This window comes from Panthera leo, chromosome B2, assembly GCF_018350215.1.
Source record: "Panthera leo isolate Ple1 chromosome B2, P.leo_Ple1_pat1.1, whole genome shotgun sequence".
NCBI lineage: Eukaryota > Metazoa > Chordata > Mammalia > Carnivora > Felidae > Panthera > Panthera leo.
Window position 1 is genome coordinate 100,387,798 of NC_056683.1, and position 27,001 is coordinate 100,414,798.

Genomic DNA, 27,001 nt, shown 5'->3' on the forward strand with positions numbered 1-27,001 from the left:
ATTTCAAGAAACATGCACATACTTCTCAGATGTGCTCATTATTTTCATGTGATAAAAATGGGACTAGGTACAGAAATGACATTTATTAATAAAAGGTACAACAAAAACCATTCTCATTTGTTTAGAAACTATTAATAAGAAATTAAAGAATTTTAAAACTATGACTTTTAATAGTACAATTTTAAAACATTTTATTACTTTACTCAAGGATAAATGCGTTCATATGCTGATATGGCAGCCTATGAAATATATACAGTACAGCAGAAAAAAAGAACACAGAGATAGAAAGAACATGTGACAAGCTCTTTAAGAGTCTAAAATCTTTAAAGTCCCTTATACATTTTCACAAACACATTTTAATTAAAAATAATCCTTTGTAACAAATTATGATTATATGAATAAAAACTGTTGAAGTAGTGTTATTTTTATCAAAATATGCCAAAAAGCAGGATTAAAAAGAAATTTAATTGGCTTTGAAACATTCAGGTTGAAGGACCAAGTCAAACATTTTCTCCTTTATAGCTGTACTTAATTAAATGTAAAAAATGTCTGGATTATCACTAATGTATAATAAATAGTTTAGTATGAATTTACATTGTGTCCACATTAATGATGCACATTTTATTTAAATACATTAATTTTTAATACATTGGGCTGATAAAAACAGTGAATATTTAATGAATGATCACCATGTTCTATACACTATGCAAGCTGCTTAACTTAAGGTCATCAGTATCCTATGCAGAAAGAGTCCTATCTATTAGTTGGCACAACCGGTTATTTGTTACCAGCTTAAATAAAAGTTAATCAATATCACTGTGACATTCCCACAGTGTAGAATTGTTATTTTGCCAAAACTTAAAACTATAAAAACTTTAATCCAGTTTTTACTTTATAATTTACATACTATCCTCTTACAGAGTGACAGGACCTTTACTCTCAACTGTGGATGCCAGTTGGACCTTTTCAAGCTCATTATCACCATATATGCTAACAGTTTTTTTCAACTAATTTTTTTTGTTGCCTCTTAAGTTTTATGCTTATAAATGACACACACTTACAAAACAAGGTGTTCTGGAAATGATAGGTAACAGCTACCATAAACAATAATATTGGAAAGCCTAGTTCTATGGTGCTAGACCGTGATAGCTTTAAAAGATACTCTTATTTAATATAGCCAACAAGGAAAAGAGATAGGTGCATTGATTCTCGTACTTACAGATGAGAAAAATGGAAAGGAAGTTTGTCACATGTCCAAGGTCCTGTAGCTAGTGACATAATTAGCATTTAGACTTACTATGTCAGACTTCAAAGCCCTTAAATCCTTTTCAATAAAAACTGTATCTTCATTTAGTTAGCTTAAAAATTTAGATTTAATTCCAAATAGCTTAATATTGACTTTTTAAAGTTTATCTTGAGAGAGAGAGACAGAGAGACAGAGAACATGAGTGGGGAGGGGCAGAGAGAGAGAGAGAATCCCAAGCAGGATCTGCATTGTCAGCACAGAGCTAGGTATGGGGCTCAAACCCACGAACTGTAACCTGAGCTGAAGTCAAGAGCCCAAGGTGTAACCAACTGAACCACCCGGGTGCCCCTTAATATTGACTTTTTAAACAATGACCTGTAAATAAAGAATTCAAATCATGAAAAAATGGTTGTCATCAATTATAAATGATATAAAGAAATACCCAGACTTATTACAAACTGAAAAACAATTTTTTTTAAAAAAGTAATTCAAATTATCAAGTAACTGGAATAAAATTGCTACACTTTACCTTCGGGTAGGAATATTAACATCTGCCAGTGTATACAGAGGTGTTAGGCTTGACACAAGATAATGCAGTTGAGGAAAAGGAACTAAATTCATGCTGATTTCATTAAGATCCATATTAAGGGACCCTTCAAACCTTGCAGAGCTAAAAAATTAACATTAAAGCAAGACAAAAAAAAATTAACTTAAAAATTTTATACTTTGAATGTAGCTTGATTGATTCAGCAGGCACTTTTAAATCCTTTTGTACATTGTTCTTCAGTTAGGAAATATATGCTCTTTTTTTTCTGTATTAGTGAAATTTAGTATCATGAACATCATGTATAAAGATAATTAAAATATAACATACAACATCTATAGCAATTCTTATTTGTGGATTATATGATGTGTAACCAACACACTGTTATGCTGCACGTTACATACACAAAAATATCTTACTTAAAATGGACTTTAGGTGGAGTTAAACACATACAGGGCAATAATTATTTAATTATCCTATAAATTTTACTAAATTCATTAAGAGTCTGCTTAGTGTGCTCTATAATTTGGAATATAATAAGGGCAAAGCAATCTTCTAGATCGAAGTCAAGGAGAAATTTTGGACAGCTAATGAATGAAGAGGTAAACATTAGCTGGTTTAAAAGATGGAAGACATTCTACAGCCAAACAAACCAACCAACCATGCTTACTTTTATCTAACCAAGTTCTCAACTGTCTCTGTGACAATTTTTTTCATTTGATACCCATTAATATTCTATAGAATGTATCTGAGGAAATGTTGCTTTGGACACGTAGAAATTACAATTCTGGTCTGTCACTCCAAGATCTCAAAATACTAGACAAAATAAAATAAAGAGAAGCTCTTATGACCTAGAACAACTAAAAAGTTCTACTACAAAAATGCTACTGCAAGCATCATCAGAAGCAAAGTGAAGTCTGTAAACTGTCCTTAGGTATACCATCAATACGATTACCTGGTTAGGTTCAGCAGCAAATTTGCCACAATGTTGTTCATCGCATCAAAGGGCTTCTGGTGCTGCTTTTTCAAAGCCCCAGCACTTGAAGTAACCAGACTCTTTGGCTTTATAGTTGTACCCAACTTTCCAGAATTCACCATGAGGTCAATTTTGCTAATGATGTCAAATAAAGACTTTTAAAGGAAAAATATTGGGAGACAAGCTATTAAGAGCGGACACAGATGACATTCTACCAGGAAAAAAGGAAGAGAAAGAAAAACAATTTAAACTTATGTTTCCTCTTAGGTGGGAAAGCTGAAAGGTGAAGACAATGTTTCATATGCACACACATGCATAACATAGGACTGAATGTATACATGATATATCCATAAGTTACAATGTCATTTCTTACTTGGTTGTCAATGGGCAACACACAGTCTGCATGCTCATTAAGTTCCTTCATTGCCAAGATGCTATTATAAGGTGAGGTTATGACATCATCCTCACCAGAAGGATAAACTGAAGTCACAAATCTGTATACTTCTGGGAATTCGTCCTCAAGCACCTTTAAGAGAAACGTGCCAAGTCCAGATCCTGTTCCTGAGGATTAAAATTGCAAAGAAAGAAAACAAAACTCAGCACAAATGATTTAGAATAAAATTGTGAGGAACCTGGAATTTTATGGTTGTTTTTTTTTTTTTTTTTTGTAGAAACATACGTTAAAAACCAGAGCCATTATAGAGAAGACAGTTTTAATTCCATTAAAATATTTTAAAAGCCATATAAACATATACATATAGAACCCATAAATAAAAAAGGCAAACTAAGAAAAAAATCTCCAATGCATATGAAGGACTAAATTTCTTTCATAAAGAGGTCTCACAAATCAATAACCAAAAAACCATGAATAATAGAAAAATGGGGAAAGTATGTAAACATGTACTTCATAATAAATCAATTGGTGAATAGATATGAACGTGCTTAACCTTTCTTCTAATCAAAGCCATCCAAATTAAAACAATCCAATTTTGAATATGTTACATTCAGGTCTTCTAATACTCAGTGTTGGTGACAGTGTGGGGAAATAAACTTGTATAAATTGTTCGGTGAAATAATGTGGCAAGGTATTTATTAACATGCATCAAAATTTAAAATTTACATATTCTTTGGTCCCACTTTCCTTTTGGGAATATTACCTACAGCTATAGAGGCACAAATGAGCAGAAATGTACGTATCAGATATTCAACTGAGGACTGTGTTTAATAACTGAACACCATAAACTTAACATCTACTAATGAGAAACAGACTTTAAAAATTATTATATTAACACAATTGAATTCCATGAGAGAGAGATGATATTAAAAGACATTCGGGAAAGACAAAGGGAAAAAATTACAGAGTAATAAGCATCTCATGATCTTCTTTATGTAAAAATATACACACATACATAACAGGCATAGAAAATATCTGGAAGGACAGACATTGGCAAACTCAATTACCTGTGAGGAGAGAGACTAGGAATTAGATGTGAGAGAGGAGACCATTTTTAACCTTCACTATTATTTACTTTTGCCAGTAAATTATGAATAAAGTATAATCTGAGATTTTGAAAAGATGGATTTAAAAAGGCACCATAATGAAATATAAATCAAATTGTTTCTTTTTTTTAAAACGGATCCAAACTTGGTTAATTATACTAGTACGAAGAGAAATTTGTTTCTTAATTCAGTGATTACAATGGTCCTCTAAAGGCATGGTTTACATAGCAATTATAACTTTAATTTTAAAATGCTATCACACTGCATAATAGATATGTAGAAAAAATCAATTTACATAACCTGTTGAATATAAAATCTTAATATCAGCTTGAAGAAAAATAGCATGGCAAATTTTTCTTTTAAAACTCGCTAATCCTATTTGAAATTAGCAAAATACAATATGTTTCTAGTTCATAGAACAGAGGAGCAAAGTACTTCATTTGCAAGGAACAGGCTTTCCAGGGAAAAGAAAGCAATGCAGATCATTTATTATAGGTCAAGGTAATTACCATGTAAGGAAAGATTTAAAGGAGCTGACTAAAAGGATTTCTTTTATTTATGTCTCTTATTGGACACAAGAAAGGTCTGAAGGTAGTTGAAGAATACGGACATTTTTAAGCCAGAAATGCTTAGCTCTAGTTAGGATATGAGATTGCAAAAACAAACCCTTAGGAGAAAGTCAGCATTCCCAGAAAGCTCATATATACTGAAATATAGTCAGAAATTTTATAAAAGAAACTAAAGGTAGAAGAAAAAAAATTCAGATTCAGTTCTACTAACTCTTAAAAGGGCTTAAATTAAAAAAAATGATAATAGGAACAAAATCTGACACAAATCTAAAATAAAAAGCAGTTATGTACATACTCATAAACACAGAGTGTTAAAAGTTCTACCTTTATTAAGCATAGGTCTGAAAACATCCTTCAGTTTGCAAAATGAGTTCCGATTTACACTTTCACATTATTATAGGGAAATGAGTGAATAACTTTACCTCCTCCCATGGAATGTATTATAAAAAAACACTGTAAACAATCACAGTGCTCTGCCGACTTTCTGAGTTTCTCTAAAATCTGTTCTTGATAAAGCCTGCCAAAAACTTTGTGACCCACAGCCCTGAAAAAAAAGATATAAATCACAAAATCACCCTGGCATTTATTATTTCAAGATTTTATTATTTCTGATCCAAATGAAAAGATTATAGAAAAACTTGAAAAAGTATTTTTACTGTATTAAGTACATTCTTCTGGTTTCGTATCAATAAATTATATGATGATATTTCAAAGACACTAGGTGAAAATGTAACAAACATATATATCTATAATCCTCAAATATCATGACAAAATAGAGCATTATCAATGGCTATTAAACTATGGTTTTCTAAATTTATCTTCTCTTTTTTTTCTTTAGGCATAATTATAAGAATTTATTTACATAGCTGTTTCTCATCTCCATTTAAAATAAATTCTGATTGCAGTAAATTTTACATATTAAAAAGCAGAACACAGTCAACTAGAATGACAATAAAAATAAAGACTTTTGAACATATTGGTTTAATATATGAGAAAACATAAGTCATGTTGTGTTATTAGATAAACTGGCACACAAAAGAACACTGATACTTATAAGACTCTGCAAGCTTTTTTGGTTAATCAGATTTGTAAGTAGCACTTTGATGCATTAAAAATGATTAAATGATTAAAAAAATGAATGAATGATTTTCCCACAACATATAGTCAGGTTGTATAACTCAAAATTACAGAAAGATTACACAGTAATTAGTGGAAAGCCTGTTAAGTAGGCATATGGATTCATTTAGTGACTGGTTCTCCCCAGATGAGACTCTAACAACGCAAAATGTAAATTCATGCTTTAAATTTTTATTTATTTAAGTAATCTCTACACCCAACATGGGGCTCAACCTTAGGACCCATCGATCAAGAATTGCACACTCTTCTGAAAGAGCCAGCCAGATGCCCTGTAATTACACATCACTACACATTAGGATCTTGAGGGATTGCCTGTAAATAGATAAAATAACAAATACTAGGTTTGCAAGTAATAAGGAGCTACTTAATTTTTAAAAAACAGCAAAAACAGTTTCAATGGAAACTATTAAATGATCATTGTTGAAGCTTTTTACCCCATTAAGGAGATCAGACCATTATATATTTAAGAGCTAAACAGCCTTGGGCTGAGCCTAAATGCTGGGACACTGGTTCTGGCTTGCACCTCTTATCAATTCTATTAAATCTGACCAACTGAGAACTTGATAGAGTCAAATAACACAGGTAAGAGAAGAGTTTATAAAAATACTTAAACTTTTGTCACTAGTTTTTTTTTTTTTTTAGAGCTTATTTATTTTTGAGAGAGAGAGAGAGAGAGAGAGAGAGAGAGAGCGAGCATGAGTAGGTGAGGGGCGGAGAGAGAAAGGGAGACACAGAATCTGAAATAGGCTCCAGGCTCTGAGCTGTCAGCACAGAGCCTGATGTGGGGCTCGAACTCACAAACCGCGAGATCATGACCTAGGCCAAAGTCGGATGCTTAAACAACTGAGCCACCCAGGCGCCCCTAGTATTATTTAAGAATCAATTTACAACAAGGACTTTGGTAAATCAATTTTTCATGATTTTTTTCTTAAAAAAAAAAATGAGAAAGAACTATGATACAAGTGGCTTTTCAGCACTGAGAAAACACCATCATTTATCAAGGAAAAGATGATGCGCTGAAAAGCCTAGAGGTAGGTATAGCAGATTAGATCTTGCTTTCATGTTAGGACCTATTAGAATGAAGGAAAGATTGTTCCTTTTGTTTTCCAGAGGACATTCAATTTTTACATACAGCACATTCTCACCAATTATTCCCTGAGCCAGAAATATCAGTGATGAGCTGCTTGCTATCAAACACATCTCTCAACGGTCCCTGCAGAATTTCATTTACTACCCCTTCCTCCATGTCAATCAAGACAGCCTGAGAAAGAGAAATAAAATTTAATTAGCATATTTTTCTTTAGAGCTAGTTATTCTGTAAATTAATTTATGAACTAAAAGTTGCATTGTTCTTTTTACAGTTTAAGCTTAATCAAATCTTTATTTGAATCTTTATGTAGAATCTATTACAAGAATGAAAAAGTAATTTCACTCTCCTCAGGAGGTGGAATACAATTAAAAGATGGATTCTAAACTCTTATCCTACTCCAAAATACCATGTGGGGGAAAAAAAGGAACTGAATAATCCCCTCAACTGATTTTCTAACAATTCTTTTATTCATGTGCCTACGTGACTGTAAATGTTTTGAGAACAAGGTCTCAGAAATTTAAAAGGTGCCTAACTAGAAAAAAATTCTCAATAAATGTAGGGTACATTAATGCATATTTGCTCACTAGAGCAACCATGCTGCTCTTCATGAATCACAGCCCCAAACTGTCCAATTCAAATCAGTAAACTTATTATTATGTGCGAACGAAGGCAATGGATCAATGTTAAAGATGACAATAGGGCCCCTACGCCCAAGAAAACCTAATTCATTACCACAAACATTACTGACATGGGAGATAACCTCTATTCCTCAGAGGAAAATGAAAATATAAAATATAAAATTAACTATGGAAAGAAAAATAGAAAAGACTGGAGGAAAATACAGCAAAACGTAAGCAGGGATGGCAGTAGAATTATATTTGTACTTCCCACATCTTCTACGCTGAGGAAGATGAGTGAAAAGGGAAATAAATAAATTAAAAAGCTAAAAAAAAACATGAAATGACCTTAGGGCACACTATAAAGCTATTAGCTTTGATTCAGTGTCACAGAGAAAGGGCTTGGTTTATGGGCTTCTTCTGTGCTTGTGACCCCGTAATGTTAAGCGCTTATGACATGGCACTGTTCTAAGTGCTCTGCATTTGATCCTCACCTTATGCGTAGGTACTATAGTTACCCTCACTTAACACATGAAAAAAACTGAGGCCTAGGAAAGTTAAATAACTTTAGCCCAGCTAGTAAGTGACAGAGCTAAGATTCAAACCTGCAGAATCTTCACTCTTAACCACCAAACTCTATGCTCTACTATCTCATTGAGAGGAGCCAGTCAAGTTCAGTATTTATGGAATACTAACTGTTGTGAAGTTGTAATTTATGCCCATTTAAATTCTGTGAATTAAACTGTGTAATTAACGATGCTACTATAAGCAAGCAATTTAAAAAATTATCTTACACAGTATATCAGAAATATTATATTTCTAATTGTTTAATAGTATATCACAGTAGTATATCAGAAAGACTACACAATAATTATGTACTGCAAATGCAATCTTTTGTATATAGCAAGCAATATGCATACACTTTATGTATACTGGACTATATAGGGCTATTTACTGGTAATTTAGGGGTTTTCTAGGATATTTTACGATGATATGCAATTTTTACCTTAAATGTTGACTTTAACATCTAATCAACCACATAAGAGACACTTCACTGTCTGGGCAAACTGTAGTGTACTACAAGTTGTGTAAGATTACAAAGAGAAAAAAATTAGCTTATAATGGCAGTGTTCCAAAACAGACTTAAGATAATTTGTGGGAGATTACCTAAATTACCTTAAAGCAACATGCAAAATACAAAGTGACATTCAAGCACCTCTGGAAGTCAGTTTTGATAGAAGCGTCACAATTCCTCCCATAGCATCTAAACTGCCTTTCTTGTTATAAAAATAACTTATCACCAACTGGAAAAAGCAGTTTGTTGTAGACAATCACGGAAGAGAAGTGTTGCTGGAATGAGTTTAACACTAAATATGGGCTACTGACTCGAAGCATTTTTGTTCAAGAGGTCTTACATGGTTGTGGTATTCACTACAACGTGGCTGGATCCATGCTTTGTATTGGGAATAGTAATTCTGATGCAAAGAAATCTTCCACTATCTTCAAATGAAAAATTAACCTGCATTAATATATGTTTCAGGCTTAGAGTTAAGGAAATTCCTTTTGTTATCATCTATCTAGACGTAGCTCTTCCCTGAAACATTCACGCACAAAAAATGCTAAATATGCAGTGTTTTTATTTAAAGCACAAAACTTTTCCCCTAACGTTTCAGGTAGACATAAATGTCTGCTTATTTATATTAAAATGTGACTTAGTACTTCTAAAAAAAAAATTTTTTTTCATGTTTCTTCATTTTTGAGAGAGAGAGACGGAGTGTGAGCAGGGGAGGGGCAGACAGAGAGGGACACACAGGATCCAAAGAAGGCTCCAGGCTCCAAGCTGTTGGCACAGAGCCCAACACATGCGGGGCTCAAACTCACAGACCACAACAAGATTATGACCTGAACTGAGGTCAGTTGCTCAACTGAGTGAGCCACCTAGGCACTCCAGTAAAAACTTTTCTTAATTTGAGAAGTCAAATTAAAATTTTATTCTCATGATAGTTACCAAAGTATAGTTTTTTCAAAAACACACATGATAAAAGAATCTAAGCATATATATGATCTTACTCGTGCTTTCAAAGAACAAATTTTCCCCTTGGAAATATTGCCACCATCACCAACCACTCTGAAAGATAAAAAATGAGAAAAGGTCATAAGATCTTCCAAGGCTAATAGTGCTATTAGATAATAAAGTTAACTCCCACTTATATAATAAAGCTACTTATAGGCCTAGAGGGGCAGGCACAAAAGGCAACAGCGAAGATGCCATTCCTCTCCCTCTCCCTTCCCTACCCTCCTATTAGGCTGAAAAAGTGAGGTACTTTTTTCCCTGGCTTTCTTTGTAGTTAGGGCCGGCCATCTAATCCAGTTCTGAGATAAAAAGCAGGTATGCTGGGAAGTGTTTCTGATAAAGAGGACCAGATGCTGTTGGTGCTTGGCATATAAATATGAATATAGATGCATGGAGTGAATATAGATATATATATATATCTGTGTCCTATAGTGTCCTACTCTTGTTTCCTAGGTTCCGGGGAATCTAGATGGCAGATATTTCCACATAATAAAAATAAATGACACCAGCCATTAAGGTACTACACCTAACTTCCCTTGGCCTGATTCCATGGTCACCAATATGGAGTGAATATAGATGCATGGAGTGCACTTTACAGTTATGAAATAATAAATATGAGGACAAGAAGCCGACACCACATGAATAATGAAGTGACAGTGCCTCGGTCTTTAAGGCACTTCTCCAAGGTTAGATCATGTGATTTCCAGATTTCTTTGTATGAGATATCTGGATACTTTTACTGCTTAAGCCACCAGTTAGATATCACTGTATATCTCAGGCTGTTCCTAGAATTTCATGTTGAACAAAAGTTACTAAAATAAGTACATCTATGACCACACATAGATATAAGTTTATGTAAGTCAATACAGTAGATAAGAAGACAGAATATATGAAAGGAAGTTGAATTGAGCACAGATGATGCTCTAGGTCGAGCTGGTAAACTACGGTCCTTGGTCCAACTCTGACCAGCTGCTTATTTTCCTACATAAAGTTTTATTCAAACACAGTCTTTCCCATTTGCTTGCTTATGCACTAGTAAGCTATACCTGCATTCCCACTACAACAGCAGAGTCAAACAAATGTGACAGAATTTATGGTCTGCAAAACCTAAAATACTTATCATCTGGTCCTTTACAGAAATGGCCTGTTAACCCCTAGTATAGGTAAATTCCTAGTATGCTATTAAAAAGGTATGGTCATCTTGTCAAATAGATATGGAAGTGTATACAAATATGTGGTTTTGGTTTTGAAAGATTTGTTTGTATTAATGTGGAGGCTCCCAGGTGTTGATAGTACATAGAATACCAAGATACCAAGACCCAGTTCCCCTTTTTGGAGAAACTCGGGATTGGGGAAATAAGAATGTTTTCAGGTTTAAATTACAAAACAGAGTAGATAAGAGTACAGTTATGTAGTCAATTATTAAGAACGAACAGCTGCCAGACTGAGTCTCAACTAAGTAATGCTTGAAAAAAAAATTTTTTTTTAAATTTATTTTTGAGAGCAAGGGTGCCAGCAGGGGAGAGGCAGAGAGAGAGAGGGACAGAGGATCCGAAGCCTGCTCTACGCCGACAGGCTGACAGCAGTGAGCTCGATGGAGAGCTCGAACTCATGAACCGTGAGATCATGACCTGAGCCAAAGTCAGATGCTCAACCGAGCCACCCAGGCGCCCCTCAACTAAGTAATACTTAGTGAAAGGTTTGGCCATCTCGAGTAGAGGGGATGAGAGTGGAAATTTAGTTAGAAGCACGTAAAAGGAAGTATTACAAAGGCAAATTTTAGTCTCTTAACAGTATTTAGGGGGAAAGGATGCTCTAGAATCTAGTTTTAGGTTCCGGGGAATCTAGATGGCAGATATTTCCACATAATAAAAATAAATGACACCAGCCATTAAGGTACTACACCTAACTTCCCTTGGCCTGATTCCATGGTCACCAAGCAACTTTCTACTATTTAGCTTTTCAGGTAGATTTCCTACAGAAGAGAATGCACTTTTGAAAGTAAAGGAAAATCTAGTGCCCTGGAGTTACCGTCCCTACTGTCAATTACTACATTGACTTTCTGCTTTTTAATCTCCCGTTCTCTTTGAGTTTGGTTTACCGACCTGTGCTGGAGAGCAATGGACTTATTCTCAAGATGTCAACAAGTTTTCTAAGTTTACAAGCCTGAGGGTCAGACTCTGGAATTCACCAGGGAAGTGGGGATTCATTAGCTTTCTCTAGGAGATAACTACTTCAAATACCCAACAAACTAATTCAAACTAGAACTAGAATTTTTATTGAATTACGATAAAGATGGATATTCACTATAGACTTTTCAGTTCAAGTCCACCACAGTTTAAGTAAAACACACACACTTAATGATTAAACGTTAAACATTACGGACACACCTTGAATGTCAAAATTACTCTCTCAGATAAAAGATAGTTATATAGATTCTTTATTAAAATAAACAAAAGTAATTTGACAGTTGCTTTCCTTCTTTTTAGCACATTCTACTTATAGAGCAAATGACTACAAATATCACAGAAATGTAAAAAAAAAATATATATATATATATATTTTTCTTTCAAAAGTTGGCCATTCCTGAATGCATTAACAAGATACACTGAGGGAAATTTTCAGCAGTCCTTCAGTAAAACTTTATTTCAAGGTCATGTTAAAAGAAGGCACACTAAAGGTTCTTTTGTTCCTTAACATGGTCTTAAAAGGAAACCTGCTGTCTTGCTCTGCAGAATAGTATGAGAAATATTAATGATATGGGAATAATAATGGGAAAAAATGCTTTCAATACTGAGAAAAACAAACTAACAAACAACCCAGACAACTTCTTTATAGTTATCAACTATTTTATTATCCTTTGAAGAATTCTCTCCCAATCTGATGACATGAAAAGAATCATTATCCTATGTGACAGGCTTTAATCCCATCTTACCTGGTATCCACATTTCTAAAGAAGCTGCTTATTGCCTCGTCATAAATTCCTTTCTAAAAAGAAAAAAATATATTTATTTGATTAAGTTATTTGATTAAATATATATATTTGATTAAGTTTTGCTTCTTTCCCAAATGAAATCCTTTCGATTTAATATTCTCACAATACTGTAATGGCTGGTATTTGGCTATGATAACAACAAAAATGCAAGTTATCAAAAAATGCTCAGACTTCTTCCTCCCTAAAAGGTAAATGCCGTAGGATCTATGGATAAAGTTTAGCTGAGGGCGCTAAAGAAAGGAGCCCCATAGGACTGCAGAACAGGTGCATCAAAAGAGAGATTTCTCTGGATTCCTGGTGATCATTTTAAAGTTGACTAAATTCAGGAATATAACACCACACACGTTACCTATTTTACAAAGTACTTCCCCAAATACTATCGCATTGCTCTTCAAAAGAATCCCGATAAAAATGAGACCCTAAGAATCAGGGAGGGAGACTTAAGACTTAAGGTATTTGGCTAGCGTTTGTTCTGGGTCTAACGCCACCAAACGCTTAAAAACCAGTTCGTGTTTTCCTGAGAAGACCCTATACAACCTCTATCAGTATCTATCAGTAAGATAAAAGGTCAAATGGACTGATTCTTGCTTATTTGCTTATTTGTTGCTTATTCTTGTTTGTTGCGCGAGCATCGGTAACAGGCGGGTGGTCTCCGGGAGGGTGGGTCGGTACCTGGTTGACCGCGGCGTGCTCCCTTAGCGCCAGATCCCAGAAGCAGCAGCCGATCTGGTTTCCGCACTGGCCGACTGCGATCAGCGAAAGGAGGGAAAGAGAGTAGCCATTAGGAGGAAAAACAAGGCCGGTTGGCTGCGCGGCGACAAGGTGCCCACCCTCCCGCGCAGCTTACCCTGTACGACCACCGACTGGGTCATGCTGCTGTGCGTCCGGACTAGAGCACCCGGGAGCCAGCGGCCGCGTTCGTACTCCCCGCCCGGCTCCCGAGCTGAGCTCCCTGAGGGCCCGGGCAGCCGTAAGTCAAGCTGCTGCCGCAAGTCGCTGCTGTCGCTAAGCTCTTCTGTAGGTTCAAGCTAAGTTTTTCCGTCAGAAGGCCTTGCAAGTGCACTTGCCTCCCACCGTTACCATAGCGACTGGGCCTCCGGACCGTAGATCCTAACTGCTTGCCAACATCTTTGAGCTTCGGCAGCTCCAGAGGCCGGGTAACTGGCGGGTAACTAGGCTTTGGAGTGGGATTTAAAAATGTATGTCTTTAAAACTGTTTATGGGTTATCAGAGGTCTAGTTTTTGTTCAGTCTCAACACCCTGGGACTCTGCTTTAATGCGTCTAGCCAACAAGCTCTTTGTTCCAACAGAAAACGGTGTAGATGAGCACAAAGAAACCCCAAATAGGCGTGTCAGGGTACACCCGAAACTAGGCTGTTTATACACTTTGACAAAACGCTTCAGAGATCCAGTCACTGTTCGTTGAAGCTGTGTGCTTCCAGCATTAACTTCTATTTAAAAAAAAAAAATTTTTTTTTAATTAACGTTTATTCATTTTTTTTGAGACAGAGAGAGACAGAGCATGAATGCGGGAAGGTCAGGGAGAGAGGGAGACAGAACCTGAAACAGGCTCCAGGCTCTGAGCTGTCAGCACAGAGCCCGACGCGGGGTCGGACTCACGGACGGCGAGATCATGACCTGAGCCGAAGTTGGACGCTTAACCGACTGAGCCACCCAGGCGCCCCCCCAACATTAACTTCTAGCCCCTCTAGGATATTCAGAAGAAATCAAGGCATAGATCCAGCTCCAAGAAGCGTATAATCTTAAGACACACGTGAAATACTAACAAAAAAATACTGTGTGTTGCTGACTGTAAGGATTGAGTGAATGAGGATGTAGATCAGTCAATAGAAGTCTGGTGGAAGAGATGAAGTTAAAACTAGGCATTTGATTTATGTAAACTAGATTGAAGAAGACTAAAAAAAAATCAGGCATTCCTGAAAATTACCAAGTACTGAAAATTGTCAAACACTGAACAATACTCTGAACTCTGATTGATCAATTTAGACCAGATTTCAATGAAGAACCCCAGCACTTCTTTACTGAAATTCATATTGTCTACAAATGCTTTAATCAAGAATGTTTTGCAATTGCTGAATTTTACTCTTAACTGCTTATTGGTGAGCATGGAGTCAGTGGTGGAGGTGTAGTCTAGAACATCCAACACGTCACTTCACGTCTTGGTGCTGAATTCCCAAAGTCTGGGGCTTTCAGAATTTGCAAAGTTTGGTCCAGTTTGTTGGCAGTGATGGAAGTAGGTCTATGCCAGTGAGTTATGGTGCCAGCTCATCTGGTATTCTGGCCTCTCAGAGCCCTATCTCTCATACTGTGGTTAGGTCTAAGTCATTATTCCCCAGAGGTCATACATGGGAACAAGTTAAATTAAGAAAATCCTAACAACAACAACAACAACAGCAACAACAGTCCGAATAAGTCTCATTTATAACTTCAGTCTGGAAAGCATCTGACTAACAGGCGATTCTGCTTAAGAATCAAGGTAGAACCTTATATACCAACCATATGTATAAGCAGAAGAACTTTCTAGGATTTATAGTTTCCAGGAGTCCACACCGAAGTCATATATTTGAGCGTATCCTGGAGTTGAATGCATTCCTAATTAGTTGGATTGAGACCTCATTTAAGCTATTCAGCAAGCTCAATAGATATTGCAAGCAGAACCCAGGCCATCCTGGGGGTTGGATATAGAGAGCTGTACACAGCTCTAGCGGAGTTCTAGTATACCTCCTCTGATACAAACACAGTGAAAAAAAACATATGAGTTACCTTTCAAATTCTAGCTGTAAGTGGAAAAACTAGTTTTAGAAAAGAAGAATTAGAAGCACGAGGGAGCAGACTAGAGAGCTGAAAATCAAATTACTGATGTAGATGAGAAGTTTGAGAGAATCACGAGAATGCTGAGGCAAGGACGGAGGTATTAGAGCTCTTAGAAGGTAATATCTATGAAAGAGACAAAGATAGCTCAACATAAAGTTAGTAAGTGCCCCTGAATAGAGAACACAGCAACTGGAAGAAGAAATTGTCCTTACTGATATAAAACATAATAAAGGAAAGAAAATCTGTAGATTAAAAGAAACCAGGATTAAGGATTATAAGAAAAATAGAGTACACTGGTAATGATGAATACTGAGTAATGTATAGAAATATCTAAAACCAATATAATAGGATATGTTAATTATACTTCGGTAAAAAGAGGATATACCACGATCCATGGAAAAATTTCTTTCGGACAGTCAACACGAGGATAGAGCCTAGTTAAGCCACTCAGTTTTCAGGATGAAAGAATTCTTTGGGTACCCAGTCAAGAGAAAGAAGTAGGTAGTGGTGGAGAAAAAACAGGATTTGTTGGATTCCTGTAGAGTACATTTAGTACTGGATGACTTCGAACATCTATTACAGAGTTCTCAGGGGGCATACAACGTGTTCCAAGAAAATTAGACTCTTAATTTTCCCAGTTGCGACTTAAATAAAGTTAGAATTTGGGAGGCTCTGTTCATTTTTAGTCCTGTTGGCACACTGCATTTCTGAGCCCATCTCTCTTTCATATAACTTGTCAAGCATAAGCATAGCAACCAACGTGTTACCAACATTGTGTTCTCACCTCTTCCCCTAGAATTCAAATTCATCTGTCTTCTAGGTTATCACAGGAATTTTGCAAAGATTTTTTTTCCCAATACATTTGCCACCAATAACATAAATAACTGTCCTTTCAGCTTCCAGTAACAGTTTCCTTGTCACCTGCTGCCTGACCACTATCCTACTGACATATTTTAGATTTTTGTTATGGCAGTTCTTAAGTGTGGACCTAAGTCTGTAGAAGTCATGATACATTTTGCTAAGTTATGGTAACAACTAATCCCTAAATCTCAGCCGTGTAAAACAATAAAGGTTTATTTTTTTGGCACATGATCCATGTCTTTTGGGAGGTATCTGTGACTATGCTTTACGTTTTCCTCGCCCTGGCACCCAGGTTGCTGAGCTACCACGAATTCGTACATTCTTGGCTTTAGTGGCAGAGAGAGAGGATCTTACACTGCAGTTGATGGCTGTTGTTAACCCACCAAAACTAGTCACGTGGGCTCTGAGTAATCATGAGGGGGCCAGGAATTGCAATCTCCAGAAGATAGAAAGCTAGAAATATTTGATAAACAACATTCATAAGTACATTACAAGCATTCTCAGACATGACAGAATACAGCTTCTGTGGTAGGCGACCTCTAAGATGGTGCCTAATGATCTCTGCCCTCTGTTTTTGTGTAATCCCCTCTGCTTGAGTCTGGACTGGACCTAGTGACTTCTTTCTAATGAATAGAACCCACACACAGCCCAGCAGCCATCCTGAGTTGGGGAGACAGAATTGAAATTTCTGGACAAAGGCAGCTAGAATTTTCAGAGCAAAGTGCAAGAGAGCAGTGAGAGTATAGAGAAAGCTCTGGAGACCTTCAGGGAATTTCTCTGAGCCTTAAACTGAGTGCTGATCAGTATGTGCATGTGGGGAAACTACCCATACTGAGGAATGAACCACTGGAAGAAGCAGGCAGAACATTTTTGGGAGTACACACAAGGGTGGAACTAGTTTACATTCCCAACATCTTGAGTGGAAGAACCCTGTAATATCTGGCGGTATTGAGTTGAGTACAGTAAAGGAACTGCCTCAGTAGTAGAGACAAATTAGCCATAGATGAAAGGCTGTCCTGATTTAGCCTAGGAAAACACAAAATCAAGCCTTCAAAGGACCAAGCTATTTCCAAATAATTGTCCCAGATCAAAACCTGAAAGTGCTTAGAAGACTAAAAATAAAATCCAGCATCCAACAACATAAAATTCACAATGTCTGCATCAAATGAAAAATTGCAAGATCTGCGAAGATGTAGAAAACCACACTCCAGATGATGTAAAAGAATCAGTAAAAACAAACCAAGAAATGGCACAAATGAAGGAATTAGTAGACAAGGACTTTAAAATAACGTAAATGTACTCCATATGTTCAAAAAGGCAGAGGGAAGCATGAAAAGATTAAGAAGGCACAAATATAAAAGACCCAAGTCAGACTTCTAGAGTTAAAAAATGCAGTGTCTAAAATGAAAAAAATATACTGGATGGAATTAAGAGCAGATTAGACATTGCAAATGAAAAGAGTAGTGAACTTAAAGATTTAAGTGAACTTAAAGATTTAACAGTAGAAACTATCCAAAATGAAACAGAATCAAAAGATAATAAAAAAGGATCGGTGAACTGTGGGACAATTTCAAACAGCTTTATATAAACTGTGTAACTGGAGTTCCAGAAGGAGGAAACAAAAACATACTTGAAGAGATAATGTCTGAAAAGTTTTTCACATGTGATAAAAATTATGCACCCACAAACCCAAGAAGCTCAATGAAACTTTAGATACAGGAATAAAGCCACACCAAGCACATTATAATCAAATTAATATCAGTGGCTAAGAAAAATATTAAAAGCACTCAGAGGAAAAAAGACACACTACATAAAGAGGAACAAAGTTAAGAATAAAAGCAGACTCTTGGAAACAATGCAAGTCAGAAAACTTGAGCAAAAATCTTTAGCTACTTAAAAAAATAAAAAGCGTCACAAAACAAAACTGTTGACTTAGGATTTTATACTCAGCTGTTCAAAATGGAGAATGAAATGCTGTTCAAAAATGGAGATGAGGGGCACCTGGGTGGCTCAGTCCGTTAAGCGTCTGACTTCCACTTAGGTCATGATCTCGCGGTTTGCAGGTTTGAACCCCACGTCAGGCTCTGTGCTGGTGGCTGGAGCCTGGAGCCTGCTTCAGATTCTGTGTCTCCCTCTCTCTCTGCCCCTCCTATGCTCATGTTCTGTCTCTCTCTGTCTTTCAATAATAAATAAATGTTAAAAAAATTTTTTTAAAAATGGAGATGAATTGGGGTGCCTGTGTGGCTTAGTCAGTTAAGTATCTGACTTTGGCTCAGGTCATGATCTCACAGTTTATGAGTTTGAGCCCTGTGTCGGGCTTTGCTCAGACTGTGTGGAGCCTCCTTGGGATTTCTCTCTCTCCCTCTCTCTCTGACCCTTCCCCATTTGCTCATTCTCTCTCTCTCTCTCTCTCTCTCTCTCTCTCTCTCTCTCCCCCAAAATAAATAAACTTAAAAAAAATGGAGATGCAGTAAAAACATACAAAAATGGAATGAATTGGTCACTAGTAGACTAGAACTGTTAAATGAAAACATTCATTCAGATAAAAGGGTAATCATGTTGGATGGAAATCTGGACCTACTCAAGGGAATAAAAACACTGAAAATGTGGGTCCGTATAAAAGACTTCTCTTGTTTTTAAAAATTTCTTTAAAAATAGTTGCTTAAAGAGAAACTTATAAATATATGTGTTATAGGGTTTATAATATATAATATAGAATATACAAGTAGAATGTATGGCAATAATACAGGGTAGGAAAGGGGAAATGATTCTTTCAATGTGAGTTTGTTTTTAAAAAGAATTTTTAAAGTTTATTTTATTTTGAGAGAGAGAGCAGGGGAGGGACAGAGAGAGAAGGGGACAGAGGATCTGAAGCAGGCTCAGCAGAGAGCCCAATGTGGGGCTTGAACTCATGAAGTGTGAGATAATGACCTGAGCCAAAGTCAAACACTTAACCGGCTGAGGCATCCAGGCATCCCAGTGTGAGTTTCTTTTAGTGTAAGTTTCTTTTAGTGTATGTGAAGTGGTATAATGTTATTTAAGGCAAACTTAAAAGTTAAAAATGTATACTATGAACTCTAACGAAAATCAAAGCCAAGGGTTGTAAAGCAATAAGCCAATAATGGAGATAGAATAGATACACAAAATATACTAAGTTATTTCAAAAGAACAGACTAAGAGAAAAGGAACGAAGAACAGCATGAAAACACAAATAGCAAGAGGGCAAGAAAATTCAATGATATCTATCACACTAAATGTCAATAATTGAAACGCCTTAAATAAAAGTCAGAGATCATTAGACTAGATAAGAAAAAGCAAGACTCAACTGTATACTGTTTATAAGAAAGCCACTTTGACTATAAAGAAGACCAGATAGGTTAAAAGTAAAAAGACAGGAAGAGATAAATTATACTAACACTAAGGAATATAAAGTAGCTATATAAATTTCAGACAGTGGATTTCAGAGCATAGACTATTACTAGAAATAAAGAAGGATAGTTTTTAATAGTAAAGTTGTCTGTTTATCAGGAGAACATAACACTACTAAATATTTATGCAACTAATATCAGAGCTTCAAAATATATGATGCAAAAACTGGAAGAATAGAAAAGAGAAACAGATACATTCATAATTATAGTTGGAGATTTCAACATCCTATTTCATTAATTGATGAAGAATACAGAAAATCAGTAAGAATACAGAAGGCTTGAATAACTCTGTCAGCCAACTAATTACATGGATAGAACACCTCACCCAATGAAAACATATTCTGCTGGAACATTTACCATGATAGTACAAATTCTGAGCATAAGCAAGTCTCTATAAATTTAAAAGAATTACAGTTATATGAAGAATGTGCTCTGCCAACAATGGAATGTAAGAAATCAGAGAAAACTAGCTAGAATATTTCCAAATATTTGAAAACAAATAATACAGTTCTAAATAACCTACAGATCAAAGAAAAAAGCAAAAAGACAAATTTTAACAGAAGGTAATGAAAATACTAAATTTCAAAATTTTTGGAAAGAATCTAAAGTAGTGCTTTGATGGAAATTTATAGAATTAAATGCTTATATTGAGAAGGTAGGTCTCAAATCAATGGCCCGAGCTTCCATCTTAAGAAACTAGAAAACGAAAACCAAATTAAGCCCAAAGTAAACAGAAAAAAGGAAATGCTATAGATTGTAGAAGAAATCAGATAAATAGAAACCAGAAAATTAACAGAAAAATAAGTGAAACCTAGTATGTTTCCTGAGAGATTAAAATTCTTTTGTGAGCTCCCTTGCTCATAAGTTAAAGTCTAAAATCTTTAAGTGGGTTCATGTTCTTGGTTTAGCCTCTACGTATTTCTCTGACATGATTTCTTTTTTATTTTCTCTGCTGTGGTTATGCTGGCCTTTCGTATTTTCAGATGTCCGCTCGACTGGCCCATGACTTTTGTACATGCTATTTCCTGTTTGCCCCCACCCCAACTGTCTCAATGTCTTTATTTCCAACTGTATTTTCAGCTAGTTAATACCTTCTCATCCTTTAGATTTATGTTTGATAGCCTCGTCTAGGACATACCCTACCCTAACCTGTAAACTCTACTACCCTAACCTGTAAACTTTACTAGGATAGGCACTGTGTTTGTTTGACTCAATATTTTATCTTCAGCACTTAGCACATGCCTGGCTCGTGGTGGATTCGTAGCAAATATTTGTTGTATGAATGAATTATTTCTAGTAGTGGATCTATTTTCTTAGGATATGCTAAGTTCAAGCATTACTCCTTTCCTGCATCTCTTGAATCAATATTCTGAGGACTGGAAGATTATTATTACTCTTGGGCTTATGAGGAATAGGAGTATGTAGAGATTTCACCATCTTCCACCACCCCCACCCCCTGGTACTTCACATATTCATCCATTTCTCTATGAAGATCTGCTGGAAAGTCAAGTTCATTTTGTCTTCTGATGAATATTACTCTAGTGCTAGAAAGTTTCATCATTAAGACCACTGTTTGGTTTGTTTCATTGTATCACCCATACTAAAAAAAGAAACTTGGTACAACTTGTGCCAAATAGCTAAAAATAGTGATAAATTAAAGGATTTTTGATTATTTCACATGCAGATACTTTGTAGCTTAAAAATATATCAATGACTGAAACGTGAAATCAATGTTTCAACACTCTGATTTCAAGAATTATGCACCAAGAGGTTATGTGCTGATGGAATTTTGTATCCCAGACATCGACTTTATTACATGTTGGATTTTTTTTTTTATTCCTCAAAATAACTCCATGATGTAGACATTAATACCATTTTTTAAAGGCAAACTTTTAGTGATTTGCTCACAGTCTCAGAGCTAACATGGTATTAAAATACAAACCTAATTATCATGTCAAAACCCATCGGTTTTCTACTGCCACCTCTACTAGAAAATGTAAACTATTAAACAATTTTGCCATCCTAAGGATCAAATATTTAGGTCCTCATGATACATTAGCTAACAATTGCCAGCAATTTTTCAGTTTGTCTGACTAAGACACAGTCAGTTGAATGGTTTCTCTAAGCAAAAATTGTGATCAGCTATTCACAGATAGCACCCTGGTAAGAAAAAGAAGTAGAGGTAAGATTTTGTCTAACATCAACTTAGTTATGTAAAATGCCAACTTCTATAACACAAATCATATGAAAACAGAGCAGTGGGAAATAGTATAAAATGTGGGTAGTAAAGAAAATTTAAATGCTTAATGTCATTTAGTAGTTTGCCATCAACTATGAATGCTGAAAAACAAAAAAAGATTAGCTGAAGAGAAATGTTCTGGCTTAAGAGTTATACTTGAGTATTATATTCAGTGAGGTAAGCTGTTGATACGGAAATTGGGAGAGGGAGGGTAGTCCAGAAGATGAGTTGCATCTTGTTGCTGAGGCTATGAATTGAGACATTTTAGTCTTTAGCAGATAGGAACCTACGTGAAAAAATTCTGTCATTTCTGAGTGTCACTGGGACATTTGATCATCATTTCTTTGGCAAAGATGATATGAACAGAGGACGGAGCCTCAGTGTCCAGAGAACAAAACAGGACAGTACAGGATGTATTCTTATTTTCTCAATTGGGAGAAAATTGAGCCATTATTTCTGTCATCTGGGAGTTTCAAGGCTCTTGAGGAAATAGAAGAGGTAGTCTAGGCATTAGGGAGAGAGAGGATGTAAAGAATCCCACATAGGAAGAGCCAAAGAGAAATGTGTAAAGGTGCAGTTTGAGGCCTCTTGTGTGGGATGAGGACATAGGTTGGATTAGTTTGTGTTAATAGTTAAGGAAAAAACTGGAAGATAAAGATAATGAGGAAAAGGGATATAAAGTGAGAAGAATCTCATGATTTTGTACAGATTAGACTGTAGGTTTAGAATATACATAAACTCATTCATAGTTAAAATATTTCATATTGTTGGAGAATAAGGCAGTGACAAGAACAAGACTGTCAAACTTTAGAGACAACCTTTAGCTAAGCTTCGGCTTGCTGCTGGAGGTATGAATTGTGACCTTCTATTCTTTAGCAGATAGGAAACTATGTGAAAGAATCTTCTGATGTAATAATTTCTGGGTGTCACTGGAACATTTGATCATCATTCCTTTGGCAATTCCAGTCTTCTATGGAAGGTCAGTAGAAGCATTTGATTTATTCACCTCTGCAGGAATCAGACTCAGACTATTTTGGTAAGTCTATGTATTCTTGATCAAGTTAGCTAAAGCTTCATACCTACGTTAGTTAGATAGATATGCTAACCCATAGATTTTACTGTGGTTTTACTAACTTGTCATTGAGCATACCACTTTTTTCCTTGATAAAGGAAACACAGAGTCTATAAAAACCATTACACATAATATTCAAATTATTAAACTTTAATTTTATTATTACCATAACAAATACTTATTAGGCATAGAATACTGTTCTAGGCATAAGAAACCATAATAAGACATATTTCATTTTTCCTGTCTTTTGTTGAACATATGTAAATTTATGTTAGTTACTAACTACTGTGCAAGCTGCTGTTCTAGGTATTAAGGATTCAGTCAGTGGTGGCAAAGACAGACATGAAATAGGGATGGGGGTGCGGTGGACAATGATTAAGCAAAAACATTGACAAAAAATTAGGACATTGGTTCTCAGCATGGGGTGACTTCTTCCCCTTCTCCACCAGGGGACATTTGGTAATGTCTGGAGACATTTTTGATTGTCACAACTTTTGGGGAAAGGTGATGTTGGCATGTAGTGGGTGGAGGCCTTGGATGCTGCAAAAATATCCTACAAAGCACAGGCCAACTCCTTCCCTCCCCAACAAAAAAACTATCTGGCCTCAAATGTCCATAGTGTCATAGTTGAGACATCCTGAATTAGAGTGACACCTATTACAAAGCAAAATTACAGAGTGCTGTGAAAACTTATATAATGTAGTGGTTATGGAAGGCTTCCCTGAGAAAGTGAAATGCAAATTCAGACTTAACGAATGAGTTGGTCCTAGCAAGTAAGGAGTGGGAACAGTGTGTGTGTATATGTGTGTTTGTGTGTACGTGTATCATATTTATCATATATCTCACATATACATTATGTTAAATTGAGTGTGTGTGTGTGTGTGTGTGTGTACAATATTTACTAATGCTCAGTAGCATCTGCTGGGTAATAATAGTTAACATTTATTGAACACTGACTATGTGTTAGGCACTGTATTTTACATGTGGTTTACATTTTGCCTAATTTAATTACATTTTACATTTAATTACATTTTGCCTTATTTAATTCACATGATTACCCTGGAAGTAGATAGTATTATCCCCAATTTATCCTTGAGAAACATACTTGATCAAGTCCCTTGCTTAGGGTTGCATAGTCAGTCTAACTCTTCCAAGGCACTTTCTCACCTAAGGTGCTATAAATGTAGAGAGGCAGGGGAAAGAACGATCATCAGGAAGAGGGTTGATGGAAGGTGTCATGGAGGATGGGAGGCTTGGCTATACTTCAAAGGAAGAGAAGGGCTTAGGTAGACAGAGAGGCAGTGGAGAGTGGTGGTAGGGACTCAACCTTGTTGACTGTAACAGCCATTTCAAGCAAACTTTTTTTTTCCTTCCACACAGTAGAAATAGACTTCTGTAATTTAGCCATAGGGCACAGTTCACTTCTACCAGCTAATGGCTTTTTTATATTTGTTGCTAGACTTAAAATTATAGTAAGGAGGAGTTGTGTAATATGGCATTTATATATTTTTAAAGATATGTTAAAATGTCATTTTCAGCATGTTTCTATATAACTGTGACAAAATAATAACACTAAAGACTCCAAAGAACTTTTTGAAGACAACTCACCCCCACTCCATTATTTTAACTTTCTAATCTAGGTGTTCTGTGAATTATGCCTTTTCGGTTTGGGACCCAGCCAAGGAAGTTTCCAGTAGAAGGAGGAGATTCTTCAGTTGGGCTGGAATCTGGGCTGAGCTCCAGTGCTGCCTGTAATGGGAAAGAGATGTCACCAACCAGGTATGGTCTTCTCATCCTGATGGCTGAGGAAATGTGTAATAGCTATCATCAATATAAGCTTTAGTTGATGTTCAGTATTAGCAAGAAAAAAGCCTGGGACCATTAAATTAGTATTAACAAACTTTGCTGTTATGAAATTAGTATTAGCAGATTCCAGGTTTTCTTAGCACAGTTTGTTTTTGGTGCCTCTGTAAGTCTCAATGATAGACTAGTTCTTATTTTATTGTTATTATTTTCTGGTAAATCTTTAGCTAGATTGTTGTTGTTGATAGTTACAAGAAAGATAACATTCATTTAAATGAGCAAATCTTTAGTGCTTTTTACATGCTAGGCACAAGGCTGCAAATATGAAGAAGACTATTATCTCAGATTTAGTGTCACTTTGGCTTTGATTTGACCTTTAGCAGAAAGATAGTGATATCGAGTCTGAATGTTCTATAAAACAAAATCATTTTTTGCAAAATTGAAGAAAACTATAATAAATAGGATGTGTTCCACTTTTCTGCTGTTTACCATTAATTCCTACACTCTTAGATTTCTCATGGCTTGGAAGCTTTTAGAACACAGACTTAAGCCTCATAAGGTAGGTACTTTAAAAATCAGAGTTATTTAAGGATGCAGTGGGCTATTTGGGGAAGCACTAAGCACTTGTCTTTAGAAATGTTTGAGGTTGGGTGATTATCTGGTGGGAATGATGGAATAGAAATTCAAGTACTAGATGTAGTTTTGGAGTAGATGTCATTTATGGATTCAATCAACATTTGAATAGTACATGGAATAGTATGTTCGGTTTTATATTTTTCCACATATTCTAGTTTTTTAAACATTTTTCTTAACATTTATTTATTTTTGAGACAGGGAGAGACAGAGTGTGAGCGGGAAAGGGGCAGAGAGAGAGGGAGACACAGAATCCGAAGCAGGCTCCAGGCTCTGAGCTGTCAGCACAGGGCTTGACGTGGGGCTCGAACTCACAAACTGCGAGATGGTGACCTGAGCCGAAGTTGGACGCCCAACCGACTGAGTCACCCAGGCACCCCCCACATGTTCTAGTTTTTAAATCACTCAATTGAAGTGATTGTAAGGTGTATATATATATATATATATATATATATATATATATATATATATACATATATATATATATATATACAAATATATATATATATATGTATATATATATATATAAATTGCCATAGTACCACTATGTTTACAACTATGCACTCCCCATGCGCTTTTTTTTCTTTTTTGCCATTTAGCAATCACTGTATACCTTTCAAGATGGTCATTTAGAGGATTATTTATGAATTTCCTGTGATTAAGTGTATGGCAATAATCATAATTTCTTTGCAACATAAGTCTAAAATGTCTGGCTCATCAATGTCACTGTGTTATATTGTGACATTCAAAGATTTCAAAATGATTTAAAGCAGTTGATATGCACTCAAACTTTGCTGCTTTGAAAAAATTTCCTTTTTAGTATCTAACCACGTGTGCTTTGCTCTTTCATTCAGGCAACTCCGAAGGTGCCCTGGAAGTCATTGCCTGACAATAACTGACGTTCCCATCACTGTCTATGCAACAATGCGAAAGCCACCTGCACAAAGCAGCAAGGAAATGCATCCGAAATAGCATCATTAAGTCTTTTGTAGAGGTTTGACTAGGTCAAGGGTAATGGACAAGTATCATCTTATGATGTGATAAACAAATAAAAGCAGTGGCATCTTTGGACGATGACAACAGTTGAAATATTTCCTTTAAGTAAGAAAAGACAATGTCATCTGCAAAATGTGTAGTATTAAGCCATCAGTTATGTTTGATGGATAAGGCAGAATAATATTTCACAATTAGAAGGTCCTTTAGAGATCATCTTGTTCACAGTGGATCATTAATATCAATGTTTCAAGATGAAGGTTAATTCACCTTGATTATCAGTCATGAAGGGCCTGTTCTAAGTACTTAATGTGTTTTAGGCTGGTTTCCTTTGTTTACATTTGGGTTGCCTCTTACCTGAATCCTTTTACTTGAATACTTAATACCTG

The 27,001-nt window shown here is 35.8% G+C and overlaps 2 protein-coding genes across 8 annotated transcripts in view; one reads left to right on the plus strand and one right to left on the minus strand.

Moving 5' to 3' along the window:
- The window catches only part of TUBE1 (tubulin epsilon 1), a 16,641-nt gene extending 2,918 nt beyond the window's left edge, over positions 1-13,723 (minus strand). For all 3 annotated transcript variants that reach the window (XR_006202779.1, XM_042939631.1, XM_042939630.1), the window contains exons 1-9: positions 13,596-13,723; positions 13,421-13,494; positions 12,689-12,741; positions 9,750-9,807; positions 7,118-7,233; positions 5,258-5,379; positions 3,140-3,327; positions 2,746-2,921; positions 1,776-1,916 (exon numbers count right to left, since the gene is read on the minus strand). Coding sequence is in view for 2 of the 3 variants with exons in the window: in XM_042939631.1 (XP_042795565.1) it covers positions 1,776-1,916; positions 2,746-2,921; positions 3,140-3,327; positions 5,258-5,379; positions 7,118-7,233; positions 9,750-9,807; positions 12,689-12,741; positions 13,421-13,494; positions 13,596-13,620 (953 nt within the window). In the remaining variant the exon portion in view is untranslated. The remainder of the gene's footprint in view (positions 1-1,775; positions 1,917-2,745; positions 2,922-3,139; positions 3,328-5,257; positions 5,380-7,117; positions 7,234-9,749; positions 9,808-12,688; positions 12,742-13,420; positions 13,495-13,595) is intronic.
- Positions 13,724-13,817: 94 nt separating this feature from the next.
- FAM229B (family with sequence similarity 229 member B) lies at positions 13,818-26,696 on the plus strand. Of its 5 annotated transcripts, none has more exons than XM_042939646.1 (4): positions 13,818-13,905; positions 22,988-23,090; positions 24,824-24,962; positions 26,474-26,696. In XM_042939646.1, exons 3-4 carry the CDS (start codon positions 24,838-24,840, stop codon positions 26,589-26,591), a joined length of 243 nt encoding a protein of 80 aa, XP_042795580.1. In that variant the 5' UTR covers positions 13,818-13,905; positions 22,988-23,090; positions 24,824-24,837; the 3' UTR covers positions 26,592-26,696. The 5 variants fall into 5 exon arrangements, with proteins under 5 accessions (XP_042795580.1, XP_042795581.1, XP_042795577.1 ...); XM_042939643.1 differs by having other exon boundaries at positions 13,821-13,905; positions 22,988-23,147; XM_042939644.1 differs by having other exon boundaries at positions 13,821-13,905; positions 22,991-23,147.
- The last annotated feature ends 305 nt before the right edge of the window (positions 26,697-27,001 follow it).